Here is a 25,210-nt window from a genome sequence, read left to right as displayed (position 1 = left end):
TTGAGTTTCATTGAATTTATTTTGCAACATTTTTATCACAATGTAAGAAATGAGTCAATAAATAAAACACTTCTGCTATGAACTTCTCCAATGACAGAACAAAACATGGTACAATTGTAATACTTCTTCTTCATTCTACACAAATCAACGGTGGCCATTTCATTTGGTTAATTACAAAACAAAAGCATTAGTAGTAGCATTGATCTATTAGATTCAATGTTTTCTCTCTGTACAAAATGTTTGAGATCTTCGCATTTCTTTCAAACTTTATTTTGTGCACAGGTCATAGAGATAGTGGAAAAAAAATCAACAACACCGGATTTCTCAATACCCAGGGATGGAAATGGGCAAAAATGTGAAAAAATGTCTACAAATCACATCACATACAATTCTGGAATTGCACATAGCCAGTGACATATAAAAAAACATTTTGAAGAGTCAACAATTTTTTTTCAGATCTAACAAAAACACAACATAAAAACAATACACTTTCCCCATTAATTTAAAAGAAAAATCCCCCCCCTCTTTCCTTCCCCATAAACAAGCAATGCTTGGAATTGATTTCTAAATCTCAATCGCCTCTTTAACCAAAGAGTAAATGGCGATGAGAATCTACCTAATGCTGGACAACAACATGTAAGTATTATCTAAGCACAGTACTGCTTATAGAGACTGAATTGACTATATAACTTTGACTGAACAATAATAACAGGGTTTGTGATTGTAACAGTAAACAGTGCCATTCATCAATTCAACAATAATACAGGGACTGTCACTCACCACACAGGCTTGTTTTTATCTTGTTCCTTACAGCACTTAATCATTTTTCATAAGAACAATCTGAAAGATGACACATCTGGATTTGTTGTTTTTATAATAACTTTTGATTTGGTTGACCTAGAAAGTAATCTTAGCACTAAAATCAATGGAATTTTTTTTTTATGCTGAAACATGGTAAACATATTGTTCAAGTAAAATAAAAAATGGCCAACAGTTCTAATAAAATTGGTAGCTTTTGAGCATTTCTACCAAAATGGTTAAAGATACTGGCACAAGCATTTGAACTTCATTCAAATTTCATTCAACAGCAAATTTGAAATAAAAATAATGGATTTGATCATATGTTGGATGATAAAGATGAGGGTGGGGTTTGAACAGAATAATTTGTTCACGTCCTAGAGATAAGTTCACAATGCCCATCTATTTGTGTAGGTACTTTTGACTAGTTTGTTCTCTGTGACAAGGTTTACATGTAGATCTTCCGTTCATCAACAGGTTACATACAATCGAAATATATGCATGTACAGAAATAGTTTTCAAATACTTAATACATAAACTTTTCAATAAATAAATCTATTTCTTAATTTTTATATCTTTATACAGTCAAAAAATATAGGAATAGAAGATACGCTTTACACTATTCACCAAAAAAATGTTCTCTTAAATAAAAAATATCAACAGAAAGAAGAAATAATGTCAAACATTCTTTCTCGGAAAAAAATCCACATGCAAGTCACCAGAGTGGAATGCAGGAAAAGAAGAAGTTAGTCAACATATCTATCTATATCTACACAACATACTTTGGTTTTTGAACGAAAAAAAAAAAAAAAAAAAACTCACAAAAATCAAACCATCATGACAAGTGGAGAAACAGAAGCGTACATATCATAAGATAAGTTCCAGCACCACAGAATGCTGTACAAATGAAAGACTTTGATAGTGCCCCATAAAACTGAGGCTCATACGGGGTTCAGGCAGGCCGCCCCCAGGGGTCAGCCTGTCCGCTTTGTGTTCGCTACAACAAGGCTGCAAGTGGACAACATGCAAGTTGCCTTGGCTAACTAATCTCATGGCAATTCTCTTTGTACATAGCTTGATTTTTCTCTCCAACACTTCTCTCTCTCTTTCTCATCGCGTCAGCTCATGGGGTAACAGGGGATAAAATATCACAGTCAAGAGTTCACAAAGGGTTAAAATTTGTTCTGTTTTGACGTATTATTTCTTTGCTTGCACCGCCCTGCCTTCTAGTCGTGCACCACTTTGTGCGGCTCTCAGAGAACCACGGAGAACTATAGGTATAAAGACTCCAATTTAACGTCATGGAAGACCGGAGAGTAGGATTCGTACACACAGGAAGTGCTTTGCGTGGCGACGCTATGTCATGTAATGCATGACGCCACGCAAAGCATAGAGAAGCTCCCCCTGCAGCCGGGCCTCCAGTAGCATGAGGTTAACATGCACCTATAAAATCAAATACATACAGATATAAATAGACAACTACATGTGCAGAAGAAAAGCATATTAAACTAATACCTTTTTAATAGATTTAAGTTGTACTGAGTTAATAACATGAATGATATTACAGCATAAGTCATCATTTAATATCTATAGAGAAACTGCCATGTCGACAGAATTACACAACATCTTGATCACATCTCTTTAAACCATGATGTTTTCATAATCCAACACTCCCCAGTACACTAACATAGCCTAGTTTTTTCTTTGAGAAGTGAAAAAGAAGTTTTGTAGGTCTCTTCAGTAGATCATTCATCCATGACAACTTGCCCTTTTGATCAAAATGTTAAAATAGGCAACCTACAGGGCAAAACATAAACAAGTAGAATCTGGGCCAAGTCTTCACTAATCCTACACTAATGCCCTAGTACACTCCTTGTAATGAAGTATTAAAAAGATCTTTAACTAGTGCACTAATGCCCCAGTACACTACTTCGATGACGTATCAAGAAACACCTTAAAGATCTAGCTAACTCTAGCGTACCTTTTCTGAATGCTTGAACTCTTTCATCACATTGTCATAGTCCTTTTTGGTTAAGCGCTCTGGATAACAGGTGACGGTTTTGATGTACTGTTTCAGGTTCCTCTCCAACAGCTGGTTGACCTGACCATAGTCGTAGTCGTCATGCATGATTCCGTACAGACAATGGATGTAGTACCAGATCGCCCTCCTGAAGGCCGAGGTATCCACATCTATAACCTCTCCCATCCTGTCAAAACAAACAAGTTTGAAAAATTAGTACATGTATTGGTCAATACCACACACCTTAGCATTGTAAGAATCACAAATGATACCATTGCAAGCAATTCAAAAACACCTCATTTGGTTTTTAAGGTAATAACTTACGTGTAATAGGTAAGGTTATAGGCCATGGAGAACTTCTCATCCAACAGGTTGCCAATTTCAGAATAAAGCCTATTGGCTATTGAAAAGCCATGGTCATCCCAGGAATATTCATTTGCTCGAAATGTAGGTGCTTCCTCCGTGCAGCCACGTTTCGTAAAGTCTATGTAACAGAATTCTTCATCCTGCACGTATTTAATAATCTCAGCTTTCGGGGATGGTTTCTTCCCTGGCTTTGTCACTGAAATTTAAGGCGAACAATGTTACATTTTCTGACACTTGCTAATTCTTACACCAATCCTACAGGAAATTTAAGGTGGGTGGGTTGTTAATTATTTTGTTTTGAAGCTCAAACCTACATTCAGCACTTTGGAACTCCACTTTCTCGAATCGTTTCCTCCTCTCCTCTTCAGTTGGCTCCTCCTCTTGGCTTTCTTTTAATTTTTTCATTCGCTCCATCAAAATTTCAATTCCGACCTCTGGTTCAGAATTCTGTAAATACAGGAAAAGAATGTTCATAAAATGTCACTTCAAAATTGCACAAAAGAAATTTCACTCTCAATTTATCGTTATGTATTTTTAAAACTCTAAACAATTATATCTCATGAGATTTTCTCCCTTCGGCTTTATTTTACTGAAATTGTAGCGAGTAGATTACATACGCTATCGGAAGAGCTGTCACTGGTATAGTCCGAGTCGTTGGAGTTTTCGGTCGGGGAGTGAGGTCTGTACGTGAATCCCCCGTGATGGTCTGGCTCATTCTTAATGCCACAGCCAAAGACGAAGGAAGAGAGAGCATGGAAGTGGGCCATGATAACGATGGCTTGTACGAGCTCAGACACTGACCAGGCCTCTTTACGCAATCCCTGAAATATCAAAATCACACAATAAACGCATCTGTCTTAAAAAGTTTAGGTTTGTAGGGTTTACACATAAATTTTTAACATGAAATGAAAACATGGAGCATTGATTCTACCTCAATGTGTGATTTATTAAACAGCCACGGTCGATGTGCCAGGATTTTGTTGACTTCGTGGAGCTTTCTGAGTTTTGTAGGGATGAAGGCTGGTCCTTTGAGCCAGTCTTGGTCCCCTCCTTGAAGGATAAACTCCTGCTCGTGAAGGTGGATGAGATACGCACACTGATGCCGACTGGCAGCCTGCAAGAACCAATCATAAAACACTGCAATCAACTTGTCAAGGCTCCCAGAGAAAGAAAAAATCAATGTTTACACTGCTATTCGTATATAAAACATCATTTTTCATGAATGGAAAATTTTCTGAGTCATCCTTTTTTCCTCCATTGTTACTAACAAACATAATGTGTGATTTTCAGAAGAAAAATCAGAATTCATGTGTGGCTTACCATAATGGCAATGTAGTGTCTGTAGTGGAAGGGGAGGGGCCCGTCCCCCCTCAGAAGGTACTGCTGGGTCCTCAGGAACATTTCCAAGTAGTTGGGGTGGTACCCCATGAGCTGGGTGACATGGTCTAGCCGGTTATTCTGGAGGAATGCGTCCACAAACAACATCTGCGTCTGTAAGACAATGAAATGTTCCTTGAATATTATATATTCCATTCCAAGTGAAATAAATCAGAATGGCCAGTGAAGTGTCAAATTAATTTAAGCCTATGGTACACATGCATGATAATTATGCAAATTAATTCCAGCTCCCATTGTCTTCAAGTATTTACAGACAACCTGTCTAATAATGATTTTGTTTATAAGATAAAAAAAAAATGATCTAAGTTTCAGACAAAAAGCAAACCACACTACAGGTGAAAATAAACCTTATGTAATCCAAGCAAGTTTTTACATGTTTAAAAACATACTCAAATTGCCTAATTACTAGTAGTACAGTTTTCGCTGGTTATTTCTGGTCAAATTTGAAAAGATAATCCTTTCACTGCCTGATTATCATTAAAATGCACCATTGAGTAATCCAGTAAGGATTAAGTGCCAGCTTTAATCCTCTATATGTCATTTCAAATGTTACCTGTCCAGATTCTGGGGGAATTTACAGGTAAAACTCAGGTAAAACAGGTACAATAGGTCAACAAAATACATGTGAGATGAAGTGCTCTGAATATCATTTTGTGGTTAATTTAAAGAAAATGAATTCTTGATGATCCCATCTCAGTATCATTAATCTCAAAAAAACATTGACACCTTGTAAAGTTTTCTGGTGAGTTACAGCTAGGTTTTTATTTTGCTATTTTATATTTGGCTTTTATTTGTTCAACTCCAGACAGGGCTAGGGCAGAAGTGGTCAGTTACCCAACCCTGACAATAACCACTGGTCAGACTTTATGGTCTTCCAGGCAGAGATTGTAAAAATATTTTATCTTTGTGATGTAATACCTAGCTGCCTTCCAGCAAAATAATAGAGCACGAAAGCTTAGTAAGCTTTTGCAAGAACAGCAGTTTGCATTAGATCAAGTTTCAAAGGCAAAAAATTACATTCAAAAATTCTCTTGGTTATGTTAAAAAAAAGGTCCCCCCCCCCAATAAAGTATTCAATCCCAGTACAGTTTATGGGTTTAGTAATATTTGTATATTAAAAAAAAAAAATTAAGTATCAATTTTGAAAATTTTCAGAAAACTGAAAACCCCCAGATTTTCTGAAATAAAATACTCATATTAAAATTCATGTATTTCAGAGAGATAATATATTTATCTCTTGCATTTAGTAATAGTCTAGCTTGACCACTGAGGATTTAGTCATCAAAAATACCTGGGACAAACTAAGGTAGCCAACAGGTGTTATCGGTCATTTTTGTCGGTCAAATTTATCATACCTCTGAAAGCATGTCCCTCAGACATTCCAACAGTGATAAACCGTCGCTACTGGGATCATCGAGTTCACTCTCCATTTTCACTTGGATTTTTTTATCAAATGATATTCCTACACCTATCCTCATCTCTAGATTATCTGGCAAGAAATGCCTCCCCAAAGCTCAGTAAAGCTTCATATAGCAGAACAGAGGGTTGCATCATCACACTATAGCTGGGAGTGGGATTGCATCAGCACGTTTCTTTACACTACAGTGAGCCTGTATAAGCTATGGGTATTTTAAATTGAATGGGGCATATCCTGAATGGAGTAATATGAATAACTTGATTATTTGCTGACCTGAGTATTTAAGGCTTATTTAGTAGGTTAATCTTGAGGATTTATCCTTTTAGAATATTAGCATGTAACTGTAGAATAATGTTTTTATATTATGTTACAAAAACTCCAGGTCGTGTATAAGTTGAATCTCAAATTCCAACCTTACATGTACTATCTACATAACATCCAAAGCATTTTGGGAGACAATGTTTCAAACTATGCTGAATAATTCAATGAATGTTGAATGCATCATGAGAATCAAATGTGTGCAATTTATTTTGCTAATGCAATGAAGATGTATAAGTGCATTAATATTTTTGGTAACAATAAATTAAATACATACCTGATCTTCGGATGTAGAAACTGGGACAATCTGGGGATTAAAAAAAATAATCAGTGAAAATTTACAAAGAAAAAATTCCTGTTAAAATTGAACAACATCCGATTATAGCAGGATTAACAGCTGATTAAAATAAAGGAAAAAATCTGGCAATATCCACATTTGCTAATCTTTAATGTTAGGCCTATCTGGCTTAGAAAATATATATAATACTATTTGGCAATTCAATTGTAAATAAATACCAACACTAAATTTGAATTTTCAAAATTCATCGAAAATTTTTCAACCATTCTTTTCGACAGATGTTCAGACCGATTGACAAACCGAAACAAAGGAGCATTATACATTTCACGGTTCTCGTTAAAAAGACACATAATTTGCACAGAAAACTTACTCCATGATAGACTTTATAACTCCCCGAAGCAACGAATTCCAAGCGTACCATAATACATATGCAATATTAATTTGATAAATTCAAATATAGCTATGAAATGTTTTCAGATGTCGTCTGTCTTTTTCCAAACTCAAAGAACAGCTGAGCAAAGCAAATGAACCAGAACGAGGTCATATGAATAATTAGGGAACTTCTCAAGAGTAAACAAAATATGCTGATCTCGGTTTAAATGGGAAAACGTGATGAATCAATGCATTAAAAACTATGATGTTAATTGTTTTAACACACTTTAAATAATAGTATAACCGCTTATGCACTCTTAATCATTAAACCTTCAGTCGATATCGTAAATATAAATCAAAATTCTCGCACCCTGGGCCTTGGAGTTTTAAGAGAAAAAAATAATCAAATAAGCTACATGTACCTTTTCGTTGTCATTATGATTTAGGTTTCGATGCAATCCTGTTTGTGGGTCAGGCGCTTTTTTAACACATTTCTTATACACACATGTTTCCTTTAGCGATTCCGTTTCGAGTGGTGATTCTAAAACACAGTTTCTGTTAAGATCCAACGATTGCAGATTTGTATAATTCCACATTGATTCAATATATAATAATAATGAGAAACTGTCCTTTAATTAATTCTGTTGCCGATAGTTTGCAATTGCTTTAATTTGATTTTTCTCTCATATTATCCGTTCTACGCTGTCTCGCACTACTTCGGTGAATACATAAATAAGTATGAAACGTCAGGTAACATGCGATGGCCCTTATTATGGTAATTTATGCAAGTGACCCCTTAGCATAAAGTTCGTCCAATCAAAAACGGTGTTGCAAACGTCTTACGGAGATAGGAAAAAATTCCACTGATGGGGAAATGTGCTGTGTTTCGGTTATATTGGTCTGATTCTTAATTAAACATTATCATGACTAGTAACATAGTAAGTTTCAAAGATTATCAAAATAAATTACATTAAAAATAAATATATAACGTATGCATAGCTAACGTTATCAGGTTACTGTATCGGGATACTGTATGGAATAACTGTCGAAGGGCCTATAGGGGATGTCTTATAACCTATTAAATTAAAATTTAAAAGGTACATATATCATTACGTAAGGAATATTGTAAATGTATTAGTATCTAAAATAAATAAAGGCTGACGCTATCAAGAATTAAATTTGAGACGTATATGATTTAAAAAAATATGTTTTTCTTCTCTTGGGGGGCTTGGCCGAATAACGTTTTCTGATTGGTCAAAAAGAAGGTGTGTTTTGTCAAATTCGACCTTCACATTAAAATTAGACGGCATTTTGGCAATTAGAGATACCGGTAAATTACATCAAGATAGCAACACCACTTGATCTAATATTTCAAACAACAAATATTCCCCGGCGTACAGAAACCACTGTCTATAAGCTCAGTGGATAGACTGAAAAGACACACATAGTCATTATGACAAAGCTGCAACCATTCTAATGCGACAAGCTAATACACTACCCTATTGATTAAATTAAAGTTTTTCTATATAATCTAATAAAACAAAACCTGAGCAAGAAATCTCGCATCAGAATAGAAAACACAACCTGCTGCGGGCCATAGTATTGTGACCCAGTAATTTAAAGTATCAAACCTGAAAATTTTGCAAAATGAATTCCTATTGATGCTTTTTTAAAAATTGCACTACATATGTCGAAGACAGTTGTTATCAGTTTTTCTAAAAAACCATAACCTTGTACAAAAATAATTGAATTTTCAGCCACAAAAATTAATCTCTTAGTGAAAAAGGGTCACTGCTTTGTGTTTAATAAAATATCAGCTTATATATCGGCAACACGATACATCATCAATCAGTTGTACTTCGGGGACTTAGTCTATATGACAATAAAATTTTTACTATAATACAGCCATCAGAGCCAACACTATTCCCATGATTGTAAGCCTCAATCATGAAATTTTTTGATACAAATTGAGAATCTATTCTCTCCAGAGGTGGCTACCTGAGGAAGAAAAAGCTGTGTGGAGGACAGTAGTCTGATCAAGTGTGTGGTAAGGGTTATAAAAATACTGAGATAATCACCTTTGTCCGTTCACACCAAAGTAACCCAAAGTCCATCGCCCCAATGCTCCTGTCACTAAACCTTGACCAAATTCCCCACACAATCAGCTGTGATGCAGCATATACAATTAATTACAATTATTTCTCCCCATCTAAAATAACAACCTTGCCAAAATTAAGATCTAGCAAAAAATAATCATTCATCTGTACCTACAGCATAGTATGTCTGTTTTCAAATCAAGCAACAAAGCCCTTTTTTGGGCTGTCATTTCATCCATAATGTAATGCTGTCCGAATTCCCTGGGTCTTTGTTTGTTGTTTCTGTGGGTACAGTCAGCTTGAGTATCCAAGGCTACTGACCTTGTAAATGTCCCACTAATTTTCCCCTACGCTAGCTAAATTTTTACGAATTACCCATGCAAACGACAGCATTCGGGAAGCTGAATATCTTTTTTATTATATGACAGTGTTGCTTACAGCCCATCATGAGAAAGAGCGTGAGCCATCAAAAACCTTTATAATGGCCAGTAAGCATAATACATGTATTGTCCTTTCCATTGTTGTTGCGAAATGCTGCCGTGAGCTTCATATTTCTGGCATTTGCTCTTTACGTCTTGGATGGCACCTTTGCAAAATATAGCTTGGCCGTGACTGATTATTTTCCTCCAGAAATATCGGTGGCGGTACACGGATGTTGGGAATGATGCAGGAGCTTGCACATGCATGCGCCTGCTTTGTTTATATTGTGCGTCAACAGCATCCTCTTGTTCCCATAATTTCCTTCCTCAGATGATGCACAGATCCCATTCACAAAAACAAACTCCTGGAAGGTGACCAAATCATGCCCCCCAAACAATAGAGCCTTGCACATGTTTATCATCAGTAACACCTCTTTTTAGAATGTTGTGTGTATATTTGGAACTTTGATTACGTAGAATTCAATACCAATAAATACATGGAGATCATAAATATTTAAGGTATTCGGTGAACATTTTAAATATAATGAATACATTGTATTGTGACATCCAAGAGGAATTCTTATGGAAAATAAATACAAAGTATTCCCCCCCCCCCATGTCATGAATAAACAATCTACCGGTAATTAAAATTACACCTCTATAACATATTGTCGGGAAGCAGTTTTACAAGTCTAGTTTTTAAAAGATTGATTAATACAACATATGGAACTGATGAAACAGTAAAATTCCATGAAAGGAGATACATTTACATGTTAACATTATGACAATGTTACCATGTCCTCTAGCTGTTATTTCAAGTAACGGAATTATATCAGCCCAAGTAAAATACACTTGTTCAATTGTATCTGATTTTACAGAAAAATTTCCATGAAAGGAAATGTGTCTACATATTTTCCTGTGCCTCCCGTTATTTCTTACAGTTAATCACTACCATTATAACAGTAAATCTTCAGACCCCTATATTTAGAACATAATCTTTCCTTGACACTATTATGAGTTGTCCCCCCTGCTGTGCTGTTTCTGATTACAATTGCCTCCCCTGGCCAGATTAACTCTTACATCTTTTAAAACAGCATAATGCCCTAATGCATGAAAAGAATCATAGCTATTGGCATGAGTTTATATAGGCCAATGCTTTACACCATCAAGTCTCTCTTCAATAACATTAATGTCTCTTTCTCTCCACCATGTTCCAGCCGCTAATGTACAAATAACAGTACAGATAGGAAATCCTGCCATTATGTAATTCGATGAAATACCTAAGAGGGATGTACAATTTACTGATACAATCCATATTTAAGACCCAGTCTAATTTTGCGCCACAATTTCCATCCAATATAACATGTGTAATGGAATTACAGAAATTAAGGGTGATGGGAATAAACATCACAGCTATTGATTTTCATGGAACATCAAATCAGTCTGGTCGTTGGCAGTGTTAGATAATAAATATACCACATCCAGGGGAATTGGAATCCTACCAAGTTCCCAATGGGCCAGCCACAGGAACCTGATATAGGGTCCACAAAGGAGAAGAATTATATCTCTTTACAAACTTTTCGAGAGAGAGAAAAGTTCCATAACTTGGTAAATGTACATGCATTCTGAATTTTGCAACATCAATACCTGTATTTAAGAAAGTGTATTTAACTAGCAAGCATTATGAAGAAAAGTTTAAACATGCATAAAATATAATGCTCAGACGCTTATATATATATATGTGTGTTAAGACAAAGTCGCGATCCGGGAAATATCATAAAAGTTCTCAAGCGTGTAAGATCACATGGATTTTTCACGTTTATAAATACAAGGCTAAATCTAAAATTTTCATCTCGTGCCCTGAGGTTTTTTCGACTGAATAGACCTGCTAATTTATACGGTTTATTTATAGACACAGTTTGACCATGATGCAAATGAAAGGAAGCAGTTGAAAGAAATCTACGTGTAAGAAGCAAAATAGACTGGAGGGCCAGGATTCCTTATTAAAGATGATAAAGTGGGACTGCTAAAGCAGACACTCCCATCAAGCTATAGGCCAATTTATTTCATTTTCCAATGAAAGTTTCAGTACCCTGGTACCTTTTGCAAACCTCATCTAAATCAACACACAACTTTACAGACTTTTTTATTTCATTTTCCAATGAAAGTTTCAGTACCCTGGTACCTTTTGCAAACCTCATCCAAATCCATACACAACTTTACAGACTTTTTTCTCGGTCAACAACATGACTAGTACATGTGCTACATTGGTCAGTCATGGAGGTTAACCTAAATTAGCACGCTTGACTGACCAATGTAGTGGAAAATGACATCAGCTCTCATAAACCACAAACCACCAAACCGGTACATCCCACAAATCGCCCCCATAACTCACTCAAGAGCTGGACATCCCACAAATTGCCTAGCTGGGGTAACAAGTACAGAATTTACACCTGAAAGGTGAGCTTGTACCTTGATGTTCACAGGTTTGCTCGTTAACAGAATTACAGTATTATGCAAGATACCTCACCTTTCCTTTACTATTAAAACCTGCCGAACACGTGCATCTGTCAGCGTTATAAAATCTTATAAAAAAGCTTATGTACTTTGTACAAGACCTATCACTGTCGTTTAGTTTCTGCTGGGGATGCATGTATGACCTTTCATTAAAACTCGGAATAACAAAAGTATAATTACTGCAGTGTTCCTAATATAGACACATAGAGAGACAAGGACATCAACAGATAATGAGGGACTGTGTGGGCTGATTATAAAGCCTAGTGTCCGATCTATATTGCTGGTAATTAACAGGACTATAACCTGCTGATTAAGCAAAAAATTTCATGCTTAAGGAAAATAGGGAGAATCAGAGAGAACATCACCTTGTACAAATCTATTGAACGAGAATAATGGTCTTAGATATCACTGGTTATTTGGTTTTTTTGCTGAGTAATCTTCTCAAGTGTTATCATAAACAAAGGTTTTATGGAAAAAGCAAAGCTGTTCAAATCTTTCTGCTTTAGTGCATTTTGTTGGAAAACAAAGTGATTTTATTGAAGCTGTCAGGAGACATACATAATATTATCAAAGGTCACTTCATAGCAATCCTGTCAGATGGTGAGCTGACATTCTGAAATGGCTGAACTAATCATGAAGATGTTTTCACGTACAAAACACCACTTTCCAATTTACACCATAAAAAAAGGAACTTTCCTGCAATTACAAAAGTTATGAACCCACGAAACTCTTAAATTATTTCGTCAAATGATATAAATGGAGTTGGCCCTAAGCCTCGGGTTCACCTTCCGAGCCATTAAGATCCCTGGATGATAGAGAGGCTCTTGGCCATTAGCTGTGTTCCTGTCCGTACCTGGTCCAAGGACTAAGCAAGCCTTACACAAAGAGGAGCCAGGAGTCAACCTCTGGTCAAGGACAGTCTAAAAGACAAATCTTCCGGGATCTCCCATCCATCGGGCACGCTCGAATGGAGGCTCCGATGGCATCTTGTCATTTATTACTCCCCCTCTTTGTGCAAAAAAAAAAAAAAAAAAAAAAAAAAAACTGGAGAAAAAACACTAAAGCGCCTTTGGAAGAATAATTTACAAAGCATTAAATGTCAGCACTGTAAAAAGTTGCATGTAACTGTGTAACTTGCTAACACAGCAAAATAAAAATACTTTTTTTCTTTCGTAAGCAGATAATTTTGTTCTCATTTACTAGTACTTTTTTGGCATGATTGTTTAATAAATTCAAAACTTGACATACAAAACCTATATTGAGACCCATCGCACAATACCCTAATTTTCCTAGTCACTGAGTCGTGCATTATATTACAATGGCCGAAAAAATATGTGACCTCGTTTGACAGCAGGCGCTATTTCTATACCCCATTAAATCTGTCTTGGCGATATGTACTTTTGGCAAAAAGAGATTCAATAGACTCAATACATTCAATAGATTCCTGAATAACTGTCAGCAAACAATAGAACCAGACTAGAGTATTATTCAATATTCAAAGGCATTAGCTTTATACCTATCTTAATTTTCCTTTAATAGGTAATTAACAACTCCATCTCTGCTTTTTTATTTGCATTTTCTCCGATCTCTTTTAACAAGCATGTCCAAACACTGCTTTCTGCATGTTGCACCCCATCTTTAGAACAGCAAACATTGTCATGTCTGAGCAACGGTAATACATGTAATTACAACTCTACAGACAACTTTATCAGGAAACCATCTACAAAATCGACAGCTGTGCTCCTCATTTTTCGACAGCCTACTCCAGAAATTGCTAGAATATCAGAATAAAATACTTGCAAACATACAATTGCTACAAGTATAGGGCAAGAAAATGTCAAAGGATGTCTGTTAACACAGATGCACTGCCATGTTGTAAACAACAATTTCTGTCAGACAAAATGACTGGTTTTAAGAATGGTCACTTTCTAGTAGTGGTACTGACAGCTTCCATTAAAAGGCTTGGCTTTGAAAGGACATTCAGAAAAAAGAGATACCGGTATATGCTTTGACATATCCTAGAGCTTTCCAAAAGGTTTTCCATAATTTTGGCCAAGAAAGATTAAAGGAGCCTGCATGGGTTCTACATCAGTTTTCCTCTTTATTGTGTGTTACAAAAATAAGTCACATTCCAAAGTAGGTATTAGGCCTATTTAAATAAAAATCTCTGCCTCATGTCAACTAGTGCACATGTACATTATATTAAGATAATGACCAATACAAACAAACAAAAGAATATCTGTTCTGTTTATCCTTGTGATTTGAACAGGAGTTATTGAACTATTTTATACTCCCACTTTCATTTCATGATGCTATGCTTTTAGTTTGTTGCCTTTTGTGGTGGAAGATGTTTATCTTTTTACGGTCTCTTTCTTTTACTACTGGTATATTTAATTAGTTACAAGACTAGAAAATATTGAACGTACCTCTGACTCTGGAATATATTTACTTGGTCCTTTTCCATGTGCCCTTCTTGGTATTTTGATACCACTGCAATTCTCCTACAAAAATACAGGGATCATAAATACAAAAGTCGTTTGTTATTCACATATTAGATATTTCAGTTAGATGATGATGATGATGATTTAATAATTCACTCTGTGACAGAGCATGATAAATAATATTAATCAAATCTATTATCTATATCAATATACATGTGTAAGCATAATTTTTACATATCAGCTAAGTTTATGACACTGACATTATTAAATAGAATCTCTAATGCATGAAACCAGAGACTCTGGTGTGAGACAGACTGTAGTTGGATAGATAAGTTCACATCTGAATATCAAATGTGATGGTAATATATTGTTACATCATAGGGATGTTATATAACAGGTGGTGATAATTGAAATGGATAATTAATAAGAGAGAGAGAGAGAGAGAGAGAGAGAGAGAGAGAGAGAGAGAGAGAGAGAGAGAGAGAGAGCGCTATTTTTGGAGTGTGATTCAGCCAAGAGTGAAATCAGCTGATTTTTGATTTTTGTTGGGGACCAGCTGATCTAATCCCAGCTGACATATACCTTAGAGTTTACCTGTGTAACTTACGATGACAAATCTCATAAGGATGACTAGTTTTATGAAACCACTGGAAGGGATCAATTTATCATATTTGAAATCAAGTGTATTTATGTATTTTATAGTCGGAAGAATGCTCATTAAATTAAAGCAACTCTGAACTAGCAAAAAAAAAATGCTACATTTAAAATTTAGAATGTTCATTGTGTATATATGAAACAGAGTGTTTAAACTTTGCAAAAAAAAAAAACCTCTTATTTTTCTAAACCAGAGATGCTAGTGTTGGCAACTTTTTTGTATTAATGTCAAGATGTGGATTTGTGTATGGAATTTATGGTAAATAAATGATTTTTCTCATTGTAAAAATGGTATGAGGGCACCACAAGTTTCCTACACAAATAAACGACCTATATTTGTGTAAGACATACTTGTACACATGAAAAAAAAAATATACACAAAAGCAAAAAAAAAAATCTACAAAATTGCGCTCATCAAGGTTATGTACTGCAACACACAGAGACCTTTAAGTTAGTGAGTTTTCTACAAAAATATAGACACTCAAACAAAAAAATATACAAAAGCCAATATCTACGATATTGCGATGGACTCTGGCGCTATGAGTAAGTGTGTCTCCTTTACAATTATAGGTATACATAAAGAAAAATAGATTACAAAAGCAAAAATCTACGATTGCGATTGCGTTCATATGGACTGCGACAAGGTGTCTGGATCAGCTGATTCGTTGGCTCCTTGGGAGGTCACAACAGGCCCCACCAAATCTTGATGTATTGATGCGAATTACATCTTTTTACATTGACATTTACATTTTGCTTCGAGCAAAAAAGTGGCGGTACATAGAGGTGACCTGTATAGGGTGAGCCACTTCTTTACAATTTTTAAGTAGGGCCCTGAAAGGATAATGGTATAAAACAAGCAATGACAGTCATTAACCAGGTCAAAGTGCCCCAGTTTTTACAAAAAAAGAAGACCTTTAAACCCCTTTATTCCTACCTTCAATTTTATTTAAACTAGAATTCGTTTGTAAATTTTAGACAATTTACAAGTGGATTCTCACTGAAAATTTTTTTTTACTGCACATTCTCTTTCTTTCTCTCTCTCTCTCTGGTAGATGATTGTCCATTTTATAACCCCTTTAACAAAATATTTGTTATTTTTTCATACTGTTGATGGAGACATTCATCTAATGCGCCTCAAGTATACAATAATAATATCAATGTTGTTCATAGCAATTTACATACCTTGAGTTTCTATTTAAAGATGAATGAAGTCAATACTTGATAAAAACATTTTCTATTTTTGTACAGACCTTGTAAAGTTTATTCAAGATATGCGACATGCTGTTGATAAACCCTTAAAAAATTGATAAATTGAGCTTTTAATCATGACGGTAAAAATTTTGTCAGATTAGTCTAGTAACTTGAAATATAAACAATTCTTCACAGTTTGAATATGCATGTTACTAATAAAAAGCAGTTTAACAAAAAAATAAATTAATGCTGTACCAATTTATTTTTTGTTTTATAATATCACTCAAAAGAAAATTATTTACTTTCAGAAAAGTTAATGTGCTGGCCATGTTTTGTTGTAATTCTTTTGCCAATCTTATGCCAAATTTACGAGCAAAAACATCCAATTAACTTGATGTATCTATATATATATGCATGCAAGAATAAACCTAACCCCAAATTGTTTATATTAATTAATCAATATTCTCCCCTATACTCTACGGGGTTCATTAGCTGGTGAAAACATTAGCACTCTTGACTGTCAACATTAAAGCTGAATCAATAATGTTTTCTAGAACCAGGTGTGCCCCCTACTAACCCAGTAAGGGGGGAAGAGATGATCCCCCCTTACCCCCTTTAGGTAACCTTTCAATATTTTTCTACATGCAGGTTAGGTGCATGTCACTGTTGTGGCAATGGTTTTGACATAATAAAGTGATGCAAGAATAGGCATCTTTTGACACTCTGTAATCACGATTGTTTATTTTTCTATGGGATATAGGATTGACATTGTCATTTCAAGTGTACATGTAGTGCAAAATTAAATGTCAAAGGACTAGTATTTCAGTAAGAGAAAACAGTACTTGCAACTGATAATTGTTGGTTATATCTGTCAAGTAAACCACCACCATTTTCAATATCTGTTCAATGTTTACCAGTATATACTTGTAATCAAAAACTTAAAACTTTAAAAACACACTGTCTAGGCTTGTGTAAATTTCTATAACGAATCTATTATGTGGGGTCAAGAATTTGAACTAGACCACTTGGTCAGGAATTGATCCTCTTAGGCAAAAAAAAAGTTCATAAAACCTGTGTACAAGACTAATTCACCCATTCATTCATAAAATAAGGAATTACCACTGATCCAAGAATGGTCATTCAGCTTTAAATATGATTAAAACAATCTTCTAGGAGCCAAACCCACTAACTGTTTATAAATATAAGGTACAGGTGGACGGAAGATGTTACTGGTACTTTGTAATATGCTTTGCATTTTTTACCTTAATTAATTGAATGCCTGTTCTTGAACATCAGAAAATTTTGCTATGCATTTTTTTTTTGAAGCCCTCTCTCAAACACTTGATTTGTAATCCAAGGGTTCTCTGTTTCGGCAGCCTCTTATTAACCTTGCTCACGACTCCCGCAGACACCAAGTAATATACAAAATGTACCTCTCCTGATCTTGTAATATTTCCATGGCAGACCTTAGGCTATAGCATACTATTCTCCATCAGAGCTAATGAGATTTAATGCCTATAAACTCTACTACTGAGTTTCTTGGGTCTTCTTCACCCATTAAAACTGCCACATTCCTCTTTATTTCCTCATCCCCTGATAACAGGAGATACTTAGATAAGTTGACATTGAGATTTAGTCTTGTCTATATTACAGTGTGAGGGGTGATAACATCACAGATATTGCACCCACTGCACTGCGTAACACAGCTGCAAGGGTACCATGTACCACAGAGTACAGAGGATTTAACAAACCTTTAACAAAGCAAAGCATTTAATTGAAATTTATCTGGTAATTGTTAAGGTTTTAGGTAATTTATTACAAAAGAGTATCAAAGCAGTAAATAAAAAAAACCCAGTCAACAATTTGAAAAAAAAAAAAAGCAATATCTTTTTGAAATGGATGACAAAGGAAATCTTTATATACCATTGCAAGCTCTTATAGGCTTTTGGATGATGGATAAATTGATACAATATATCTTTGTTTGGGGTGTGTGTTCATACTGTTGTTGTTGCATGTTTCAGACACTTAAAAAGATCTGAGATCATTAATTATATTAAACGTATTTATTCAATGCAGAACGCCAAGCTTTTTTTATAATCTAAGAAGAAATGGCTTCACCAGTTTACAGGTCAAATTGAAAAAAAACTTATGAGAATAAACAGGTGAGATTGCCGCAGTATGAATGTATATCTGGAATTTTTGTGAGGCCAACCCATCTACGAGGATATTTTTAACTCTTGCTATTTTCTTTTCTTCAGAAACTGTGATTTTTGTGTAGTACAATAATGGTACCTGGGCATGTATGAAAAATAACATTATTAAACTTTAACTTCAATCATCATTTCAACAGCTGTATACACGTAAGTAACTGGCATACTAACAATTTAAGTTAATTATAGCCATCAAAATGGTATTCTAAAAAAATAACAATTATTTGAACAGTTACAACACAAGGAAGAAATTTCTAAAATAACATACTACTTGAAATATACTTCTAAAACACCACTGTTCAACAGATTTGCATATATCTTTTTTGAAAACAATCCCCCCAAAAAACCTCCTCTGGCCTATGGATCTCTGTATAAATCTCTCGGTGACCTGGTTGAATCAGAGCGTAAAATGTTAACGACTATAAATTGTGTGTTAACTATCAAGAGAAGATAATGTAGGTTAACCAACCAATTATAGCCTTAACTCCCAAACAGATCCCCTTTATACCTAAATTTTTTTTTCAAATCAAAATTGTTATAAATATTTCCTCCTCAATCTGTCAACATCATTCAAAGATTCATCTTCGTGTCCTCAAATCAAAAGTTAAGTAAAGCTTTTATCGTAAAATGAATGAAATAATTCATAATCTCTACCAGATTGATGACGAAATGTATATTTAAACTATGCGGGGTTAAAGATAGAAAAATTCCACGGAAATTTATGTGAACAGACAGACTTACAGACAAATCCTTGATAGAGAAGAAAGATATGTTTTCTTATATATGAACTGATTCAAGTACAGGAAAATTGCCAGCAGTATACAGAAAATAAGGACATTAAAATTCCAATGCATTTCTTGACATTTGAAATGGGCATGGAGTCATAACCATGTACAGATAACCATTTACTACAGAACTTTACTTTTTAGAAGGACATATTCGCCCTCGTTTTATTTTTAACCCCTTTCATCTAGAGGGACATATTTGCCCTTGTTTTATTTTCACCCCCTTTCGCCTTGTCAGCAAGTGAATTCCAATGTCCTAAATCACAGCTGTGTATGGGTGAATTCAAGATGGGATGAAATTGTTTCCAAGTGTAGCGGGGCGAAAATTATGCGGGGCAAAAATAACCCTGTATATACAATACTTTGTGACAGTAAAAGTCTACTATAAATTGACTGTGGTTTGATCCATTGTACATATGCTTTTTTATTTTTAAGAAAATTGAGATATTTTGAAAAGTTTTTAGTTATGATAATCTTAATCTGATGTTCTTGTGCACCTTCCACCCTTTCAACAAAATTCTTAGCTATATAAACTGACTATTATTTATATGACAAAGAATTTACTATGCCAGTAATTTGGGTATATAGTTCTATAATATTATTACAAATACATGTAGAAGGTTTCCATGTAGATCTTTTTGTAAAACCACAAACTCAGCGATTTTTAACTCTGATATTCTACTATATTTATACAAAGGCACAGCTAACAAGATCCAGTTATGCTTTATATCCACTCAGAACTGGACTAATCTAGCTAATATCAAGCTTTGGGTCTATAAAAAGCATAGATTCTGCAGTACCAAAATGGAATGTCAATATTTAGTTTTCAGCAAAAAGGCGTCCACTCAAACACTTCAGCTAATAGTGTTACATTTACCGGTATTCAGCCTCCTTTTAAAAAAAATTCATTCAAGACTTCGGTTAGCAGAAAAATCAATAAAAATATGTAACAAATAGTTAACTGCTGCAGTTTTTTTTTTCTCTCTCCTCCCGACCCATTGAGAAAATGTGTGGGAGATCCTCCATTAATATTTGAACATAGATCATGTAGAAGGACCCTGATATTGAACATGGCCAGTGTTACTGTTCACAAGTTCTTTCCAGGAACTTGATTACCATTCAAACATAATTCACACCCGCTCCTGGCAGCTCAATGAATTTTAAATATGTAATTTCAGCAAACGGTCCTAAATGTTATGAAACCATTTATATTGATCCATAGGGTGCTTTTATTAATAAAAATATTCTGTCATTCCCTCAAGAGTTTGGCCTCAAAGCTAATAACCTACTTCATAAGTGATTCTTCTAAATCTAATCTAGATAACAAAGAACATAAAAAGTCTCTTGGTATCCATTTATTTTTCTTTCTGAAGCCTTACATCATATCCTATGGTTTATAGAACATTTACAGAAAAATCCTAAAAATGTTTCAATTGATTCTTGCAAAAGCATTTCAACTGTATCATTTTTAAAAATATCTAACACAAAGATCCAAGGAAGCAGTTAAGTTGATGTGAGGAAAAGGTTTCTTTTTAAGAATTCATCACCATTTTATGTGAATGAATTACCATATATCCGTTAATTTTCATGATTATCTATTTTTCGTTTCCACTATCTCTTTTAAATCACAAAATATTGAATATGCAGAAATAATATCCTCGTATTATTTTCTATAAAAAACTTTTAAAATCGCTAAAAATGACTGACGCAAATAAAAATTACTACACATTTTTCACGTTTATGCAAATTTTGTGACACACAAAAAAGTGGATATATGATATGTATATATCAATTTGCTGTGGAAAAGTCTCAAATACTGAACAGTATTGAATATGAATGAGTGCAATACACTTAACCGACTAAACTGACCACAAATATTATGTACTTAATTCTCCGTCATGTACCGCAGTATCCTTAAATCACACTGCCCAGCTAGCTTGCTGACAATCTACGTTTCTTTATTCAGGAAAAATGTGGGTTAGTTGTTGTACAGAAGCCTAATTCATGAGAAAAATTCATCCTGGTTGCAAATGACGATGAGACTATAACAAATAGGGATTGACAAGAGTAGTCATTGAAACTGAGTAGCAAATATAGAATCTGACACCTTCATGCATTTCTTGGATTGTGCAAAACATCATTTTTATCTGCTTTTAATTGAGACTCCATCACATGCTCTTTAAACGGTAGAATTTTCGCTTTCATGTTTCTCTTATATTAAGTATATTTTTTCTAATTCTACCAGAACAGGAGTTTACAGGACACACCTTGTATTTGGCTTATGAGATTTAACAGCTAAGGATCAAACCCTTTAAACATTAATTACAAAACATTTACATAATTAGGTTTGATTTTCTGATGCAATCCCCGGACAACAATAATCCAGTCTGACGTACCAACACAATTGACCTGCGTAACTTTTAGACTGCTGGGTACACAGCTGATTTAAATTTTTCTTGTTGTTATTTTAAAGGATTGGTCAGAAATCTTCACAAACAATTTAGTCTTGTCTCCTCTTTGATCTCGATTCACTCAGCTATTCTCTGTTCTGAAGTACATTTTTCTCTAACCAATCTTAAATTTGTTATATGTCATAACATAACTTATCATGCTTATGGAACAGATCTTGTAGTAAGATGAAACAAAAAATTGGATCTATTGGACTATTGAACAGCAAACAGAGAAAATGTGTGCAGACACCTGTTTCTAATGCATGTAATTCATAAAAATTCGAAATCAATTTTTAGTAATTGAAACCATGGACTCTGAACTGTTTCATTTATACAGCTTAACAGTCAATATAATCTTTGACTTGAAACATCAATAAATATTTTTTAGAAAAATAATGAGAGAGAGAGAGAGAGAGAGAGAGCATGTCCTATCCTAACAGGAAAGGGACAGGGATTGTTTAGAGAATCTGATTCTGACAAGGAAGCTAGGTTGAACAATTTGAGTTACAAAGATCTATTCATTTTTTTTCCAAACTTTCTATTTTTTGTGTTATAAGGATCTTTAAACTTTATTTTTGAAACCTATCTAGTCCTTCATAACTGAATAATGCAGTGCAAATATTGACAATAAAAGATACCTCACTAAATCAAACACTGGAATAGTAAAACAATGTGTCATCATATGGATGTAAGTGTTATCATCCAGTGACAGTAGCTAGCATGTAGTGCTTAAAAGTCATCTATTGCCAATTAATCAAGATAGTAAAAAATACTGTTCCTTCATTGACCTTACTGCACTCAGCCATACAAAGGTTGCATGTGTTTTCTATGAATCTGATGCGTATATTAAATATCAGTGTTATCAATTACCTTTAGTATCTTTCCTTGTTTTATTTTTTGTATAAATGTTTTTGCTGAAACTTTGAAAAATAATACTTGTATCCTTCTTAAGATAGAGTCAATTCAACAAGGTTATGAGGAAAATGAAATGCGAGCCAAATGACACGTTTCCTTGTAAGATTTGGACAAATGCCCATGAAACGAAAAACCATGTAAGACAATCAAGTCAACACAAAAACTTACCTGTATATCTGCTAAAAGGTTTGAACACCATTCTCTCACATCCTCAAAAGGACAGTTGGTGGACAGACGGAGAATGTCGGGCAAATGCTCCTCCACCAAGGGGTTGATGGGAAGGGGGTTCCCGTTTCCTACGAGGATTTGGTCTTTCGGGCTGCCGTAACCGTTTGCCCAGGCATCTAACGTCATTCTTATCATGTCAAAGCTGTGCTTCCTGGTATTGGGGTCTCTACTAGAGAGAACGTGGAAGAATCGCAGTGAATCTTCATCTCGAACTCCATTCTGGTTCAGAGTGGTTGCCATTACTGATCCAATCCTGAATATAAAGTGGTATTTTTTATACTAAGTCTTTGTTTTTTATATAATTAGATTAACCTTCAAAAACCTCTATTCCTTGATACTCATTTTTATTACAAATACATGTATTGGTAACTGAAGAAAATTGGATTTTAGAACATCAGTGATTAATTTCCTCTGTTTTGCCAAGATAATGGCTATTTCTACGAAAAATCAATTCAAAACATCGCAATAGTGACCCGGGTAAAACTACTACGACACAGATACATCATCTGTTAACTTATAAGATGATTAATCCTCTGGAATGTTTAATTGACATTTCTTCAAATTGCAGAAATTATTTGTTCCTTTCCAATACATCTGGGTTTAATGTTGAATGTATTTGTTACAAGGTAAAAAATTAAAGAATGTTATCCTTCAAATCTCCAAGTTATAACCTCTTTACCACCCTATCTTTTTACAGTTGAGCCCAAAAATAACTTCTGTGATCCACATATAAATAAATTTCATCAGGATCATATGGTGACAGCTAGATCATATATTTTACAATCAATAAGAATAGTTATTATAACTAACATTTCTGATCTGAGCTTTCTATTCAATAGAGTATGCTAAATTGGGATAAAAAATACATCTGCCTGAAGTGAAAGAGAGGAAAAGTTTGTATACTGCATCATAAAAAGACATACTATATAAATGTCAATAAAATAAATTATAAAAAGTATCATATAACATGAAAATATAATTATATAATTACTTAATGGAAATTTTCAAAGGCAAAAATAGAAAATAATAGAAGATAGGTTGCAACTGACCTTAATGCATATTTTCAGTCTTCCATTATCTAGGCTTATCATACATCACATCAATAAAGAATCAATCATATCTTGCTACATGCTACATGAAGAAACTTGATGAATAATTTAACACCTGTTACACATGGTCCTATTTCTAATTCACAAAAGATAAGCTTGCATTCAGAACACAATGACTTTATTTTTCATAATTAATTCTTTTTTATATTGATTTGATATAATTTAGGGAAAGGAGATATTTGCATGGTTCAGTCTGTGGTCACCCCCCCCCCCCCCCCCCCCCCCCACACACACACCAGCCCTATGTACAATCATTTTCATATTTGCTTCAAATTCCAAATTCAAATTAATGAATTATCTTCATCATAGATTCACATACATGTACAATTGTTTAATACATGTATGTAAATATATAAATGTTGGACATGTACCCATGGCACCCAATACAGATGACATTTAGAAAGCCTTGTTAATTAACACCAATAATATGTTCAGGTGTACAGTTTATAGAAGTCACACCACCATGATTTTAATTACATACTCTCTTTTTGAGAAGTGGCTAGGCATAGCAATCATGAAGGCTATGCCCCAGTCAAGACAGAAGAGAATATACAGTAGGCCTAATAATGAGTACTGATCCAAATTCATTTCGAGAAAATTCGAATGCCAATATGCCTATATGTCTACAATATTAACACTATCTTGAATGAAAAGTTATTTCAATTAACTTATCTACAAGAGAGCGGTATTTTTGCTGACACAGGCAGTTTAAATTCAACCATGATTCTGCGTTCGCCACCACGATGATGCAACATTCCATGGCTTAACGTTGGAAGTTCGTGCCAAACACGACACATGTTCAACATCACGTTGGCAACTTCCGATACCCGGCACAAATATTGGTGACTGACATGATCTTGTTGACAGGTACACTTCAGTGGGGTGTATTGCATGCTATCTTTTTATAGCTTGTCAAGATATCAGCTGATTTGAAGCTAAAGGTACACCTTTATAGCCTAATCATGTGCGATACCTAACGGTTTTTCAGCCATTTCCTTATGTAAACCTTTCACACGTTTTCCCGCAAAATTTAAAGAGAGGCCTTTGTTAAAATCTTACCTGGCAATCTCTGGTCCGTTTTGAAGATTTTTTTGTGTTCAGAACATTGAAAATATGACTTGATTCGAACAGCGAGATGACTGTCGGCTCTCCACTACTCCATAAAAATGACCTTGGCATTGAGGAAGGAGGAGTTACCCTTCTTTTGG

The 25,210-nt window shown here is 34.6% G+C and overlaps 1 protein-coding gene across 4 annotated transcripts; it reads right to left on the bottom strand.

Moving 5' to 3' along the window:
- LOC105332808 (sestrin-1) lies at positions 1-25,210 on the bottom strand. Of its 4 annotated transcripts, XM_066070457.1 has the most exons (11): positions 25,062-25,210; positions 22,834-23,146; positions 14,446-14,520; positions 6,595-6,624; positions 4,505-4,675; positions 4,116-4,298; positions 3,802-4,005; positions 3,499-3,631; positions 3,143-3,380; positions 2,780-3,005; positions 1-2,241 (listed from the first exon to the last, which is right to left on the bottom strand). In XM_066070457.1, exons 2-11 carry the CDS (start codon positions 23,131-23,133, stop codon positions 2,155-2,157), a joined length of 1,647 nt encoding a protein of 548 aa, XP_065926529.1. In that variant the 5' UTR covers positions 23,134-23,146; positions 25,062-25,210; the 3' UTR covers positions 1-2,154. The 4 variants fall into 4 exon arrangements, with proteins under 4 accessions (XP_065926529.1, XP_065926530.1, XP_065926532.1 ...); XM_066070458.1 differs by lacking the exons at positions 14,446-14,520; positions 22,834-23,146; positions 25,062-25,210 and adding an exon at positions 7,410-7,734; XM_066070460.1 differs by lacking the exons at positions 14,446-14,520; positions 22,834-23,146; positions 25,062-25,210 and adding an exon at positions 6,986-7,164.

The sequence above is a fragment of the Magallana gigas genome, chromosome 9 (assembly GCF_963853765.1).
Source record: "Magallana gigas chromosome 9, xbMagGiga1.1, whole genome shotgun sequence".
In the NCBI taxonomy this organism is placed as follows: Eukaryota; Metazoa; Mollusca; class Bivalvia; order Ostreida; family Ostreidae; genus Magallana; species Magallana gigas.
Note: the sequence above shows the minus strand (reverse complement) of the source record. Positions and strands in the feature narration are given on the sequence as shown.

Coding starts and splice junctions, on each gene's coding strand:
- LOC105332808 (XM_066070457.1), bottom strand. CDS start 23,133: ATGGCAACCACTCTGAACCAGAATGGAGTTCGAGATGAAGATTCACTG. Junction 6,625..14,445: donor AATATATTCCAGAGTCAGAG/GTACGTTCAATA, acceptor TTTAATCCCCAG/ATTGTCCCAGTTTCTACATC. Junction 3,381..3,498: donor GGAGTTCCAAAGTGCTGAAT/GTAGGTTTGAGC, acceptor CTTAAATTTCAG/TGACAAAGCCAGGGAAGAAA.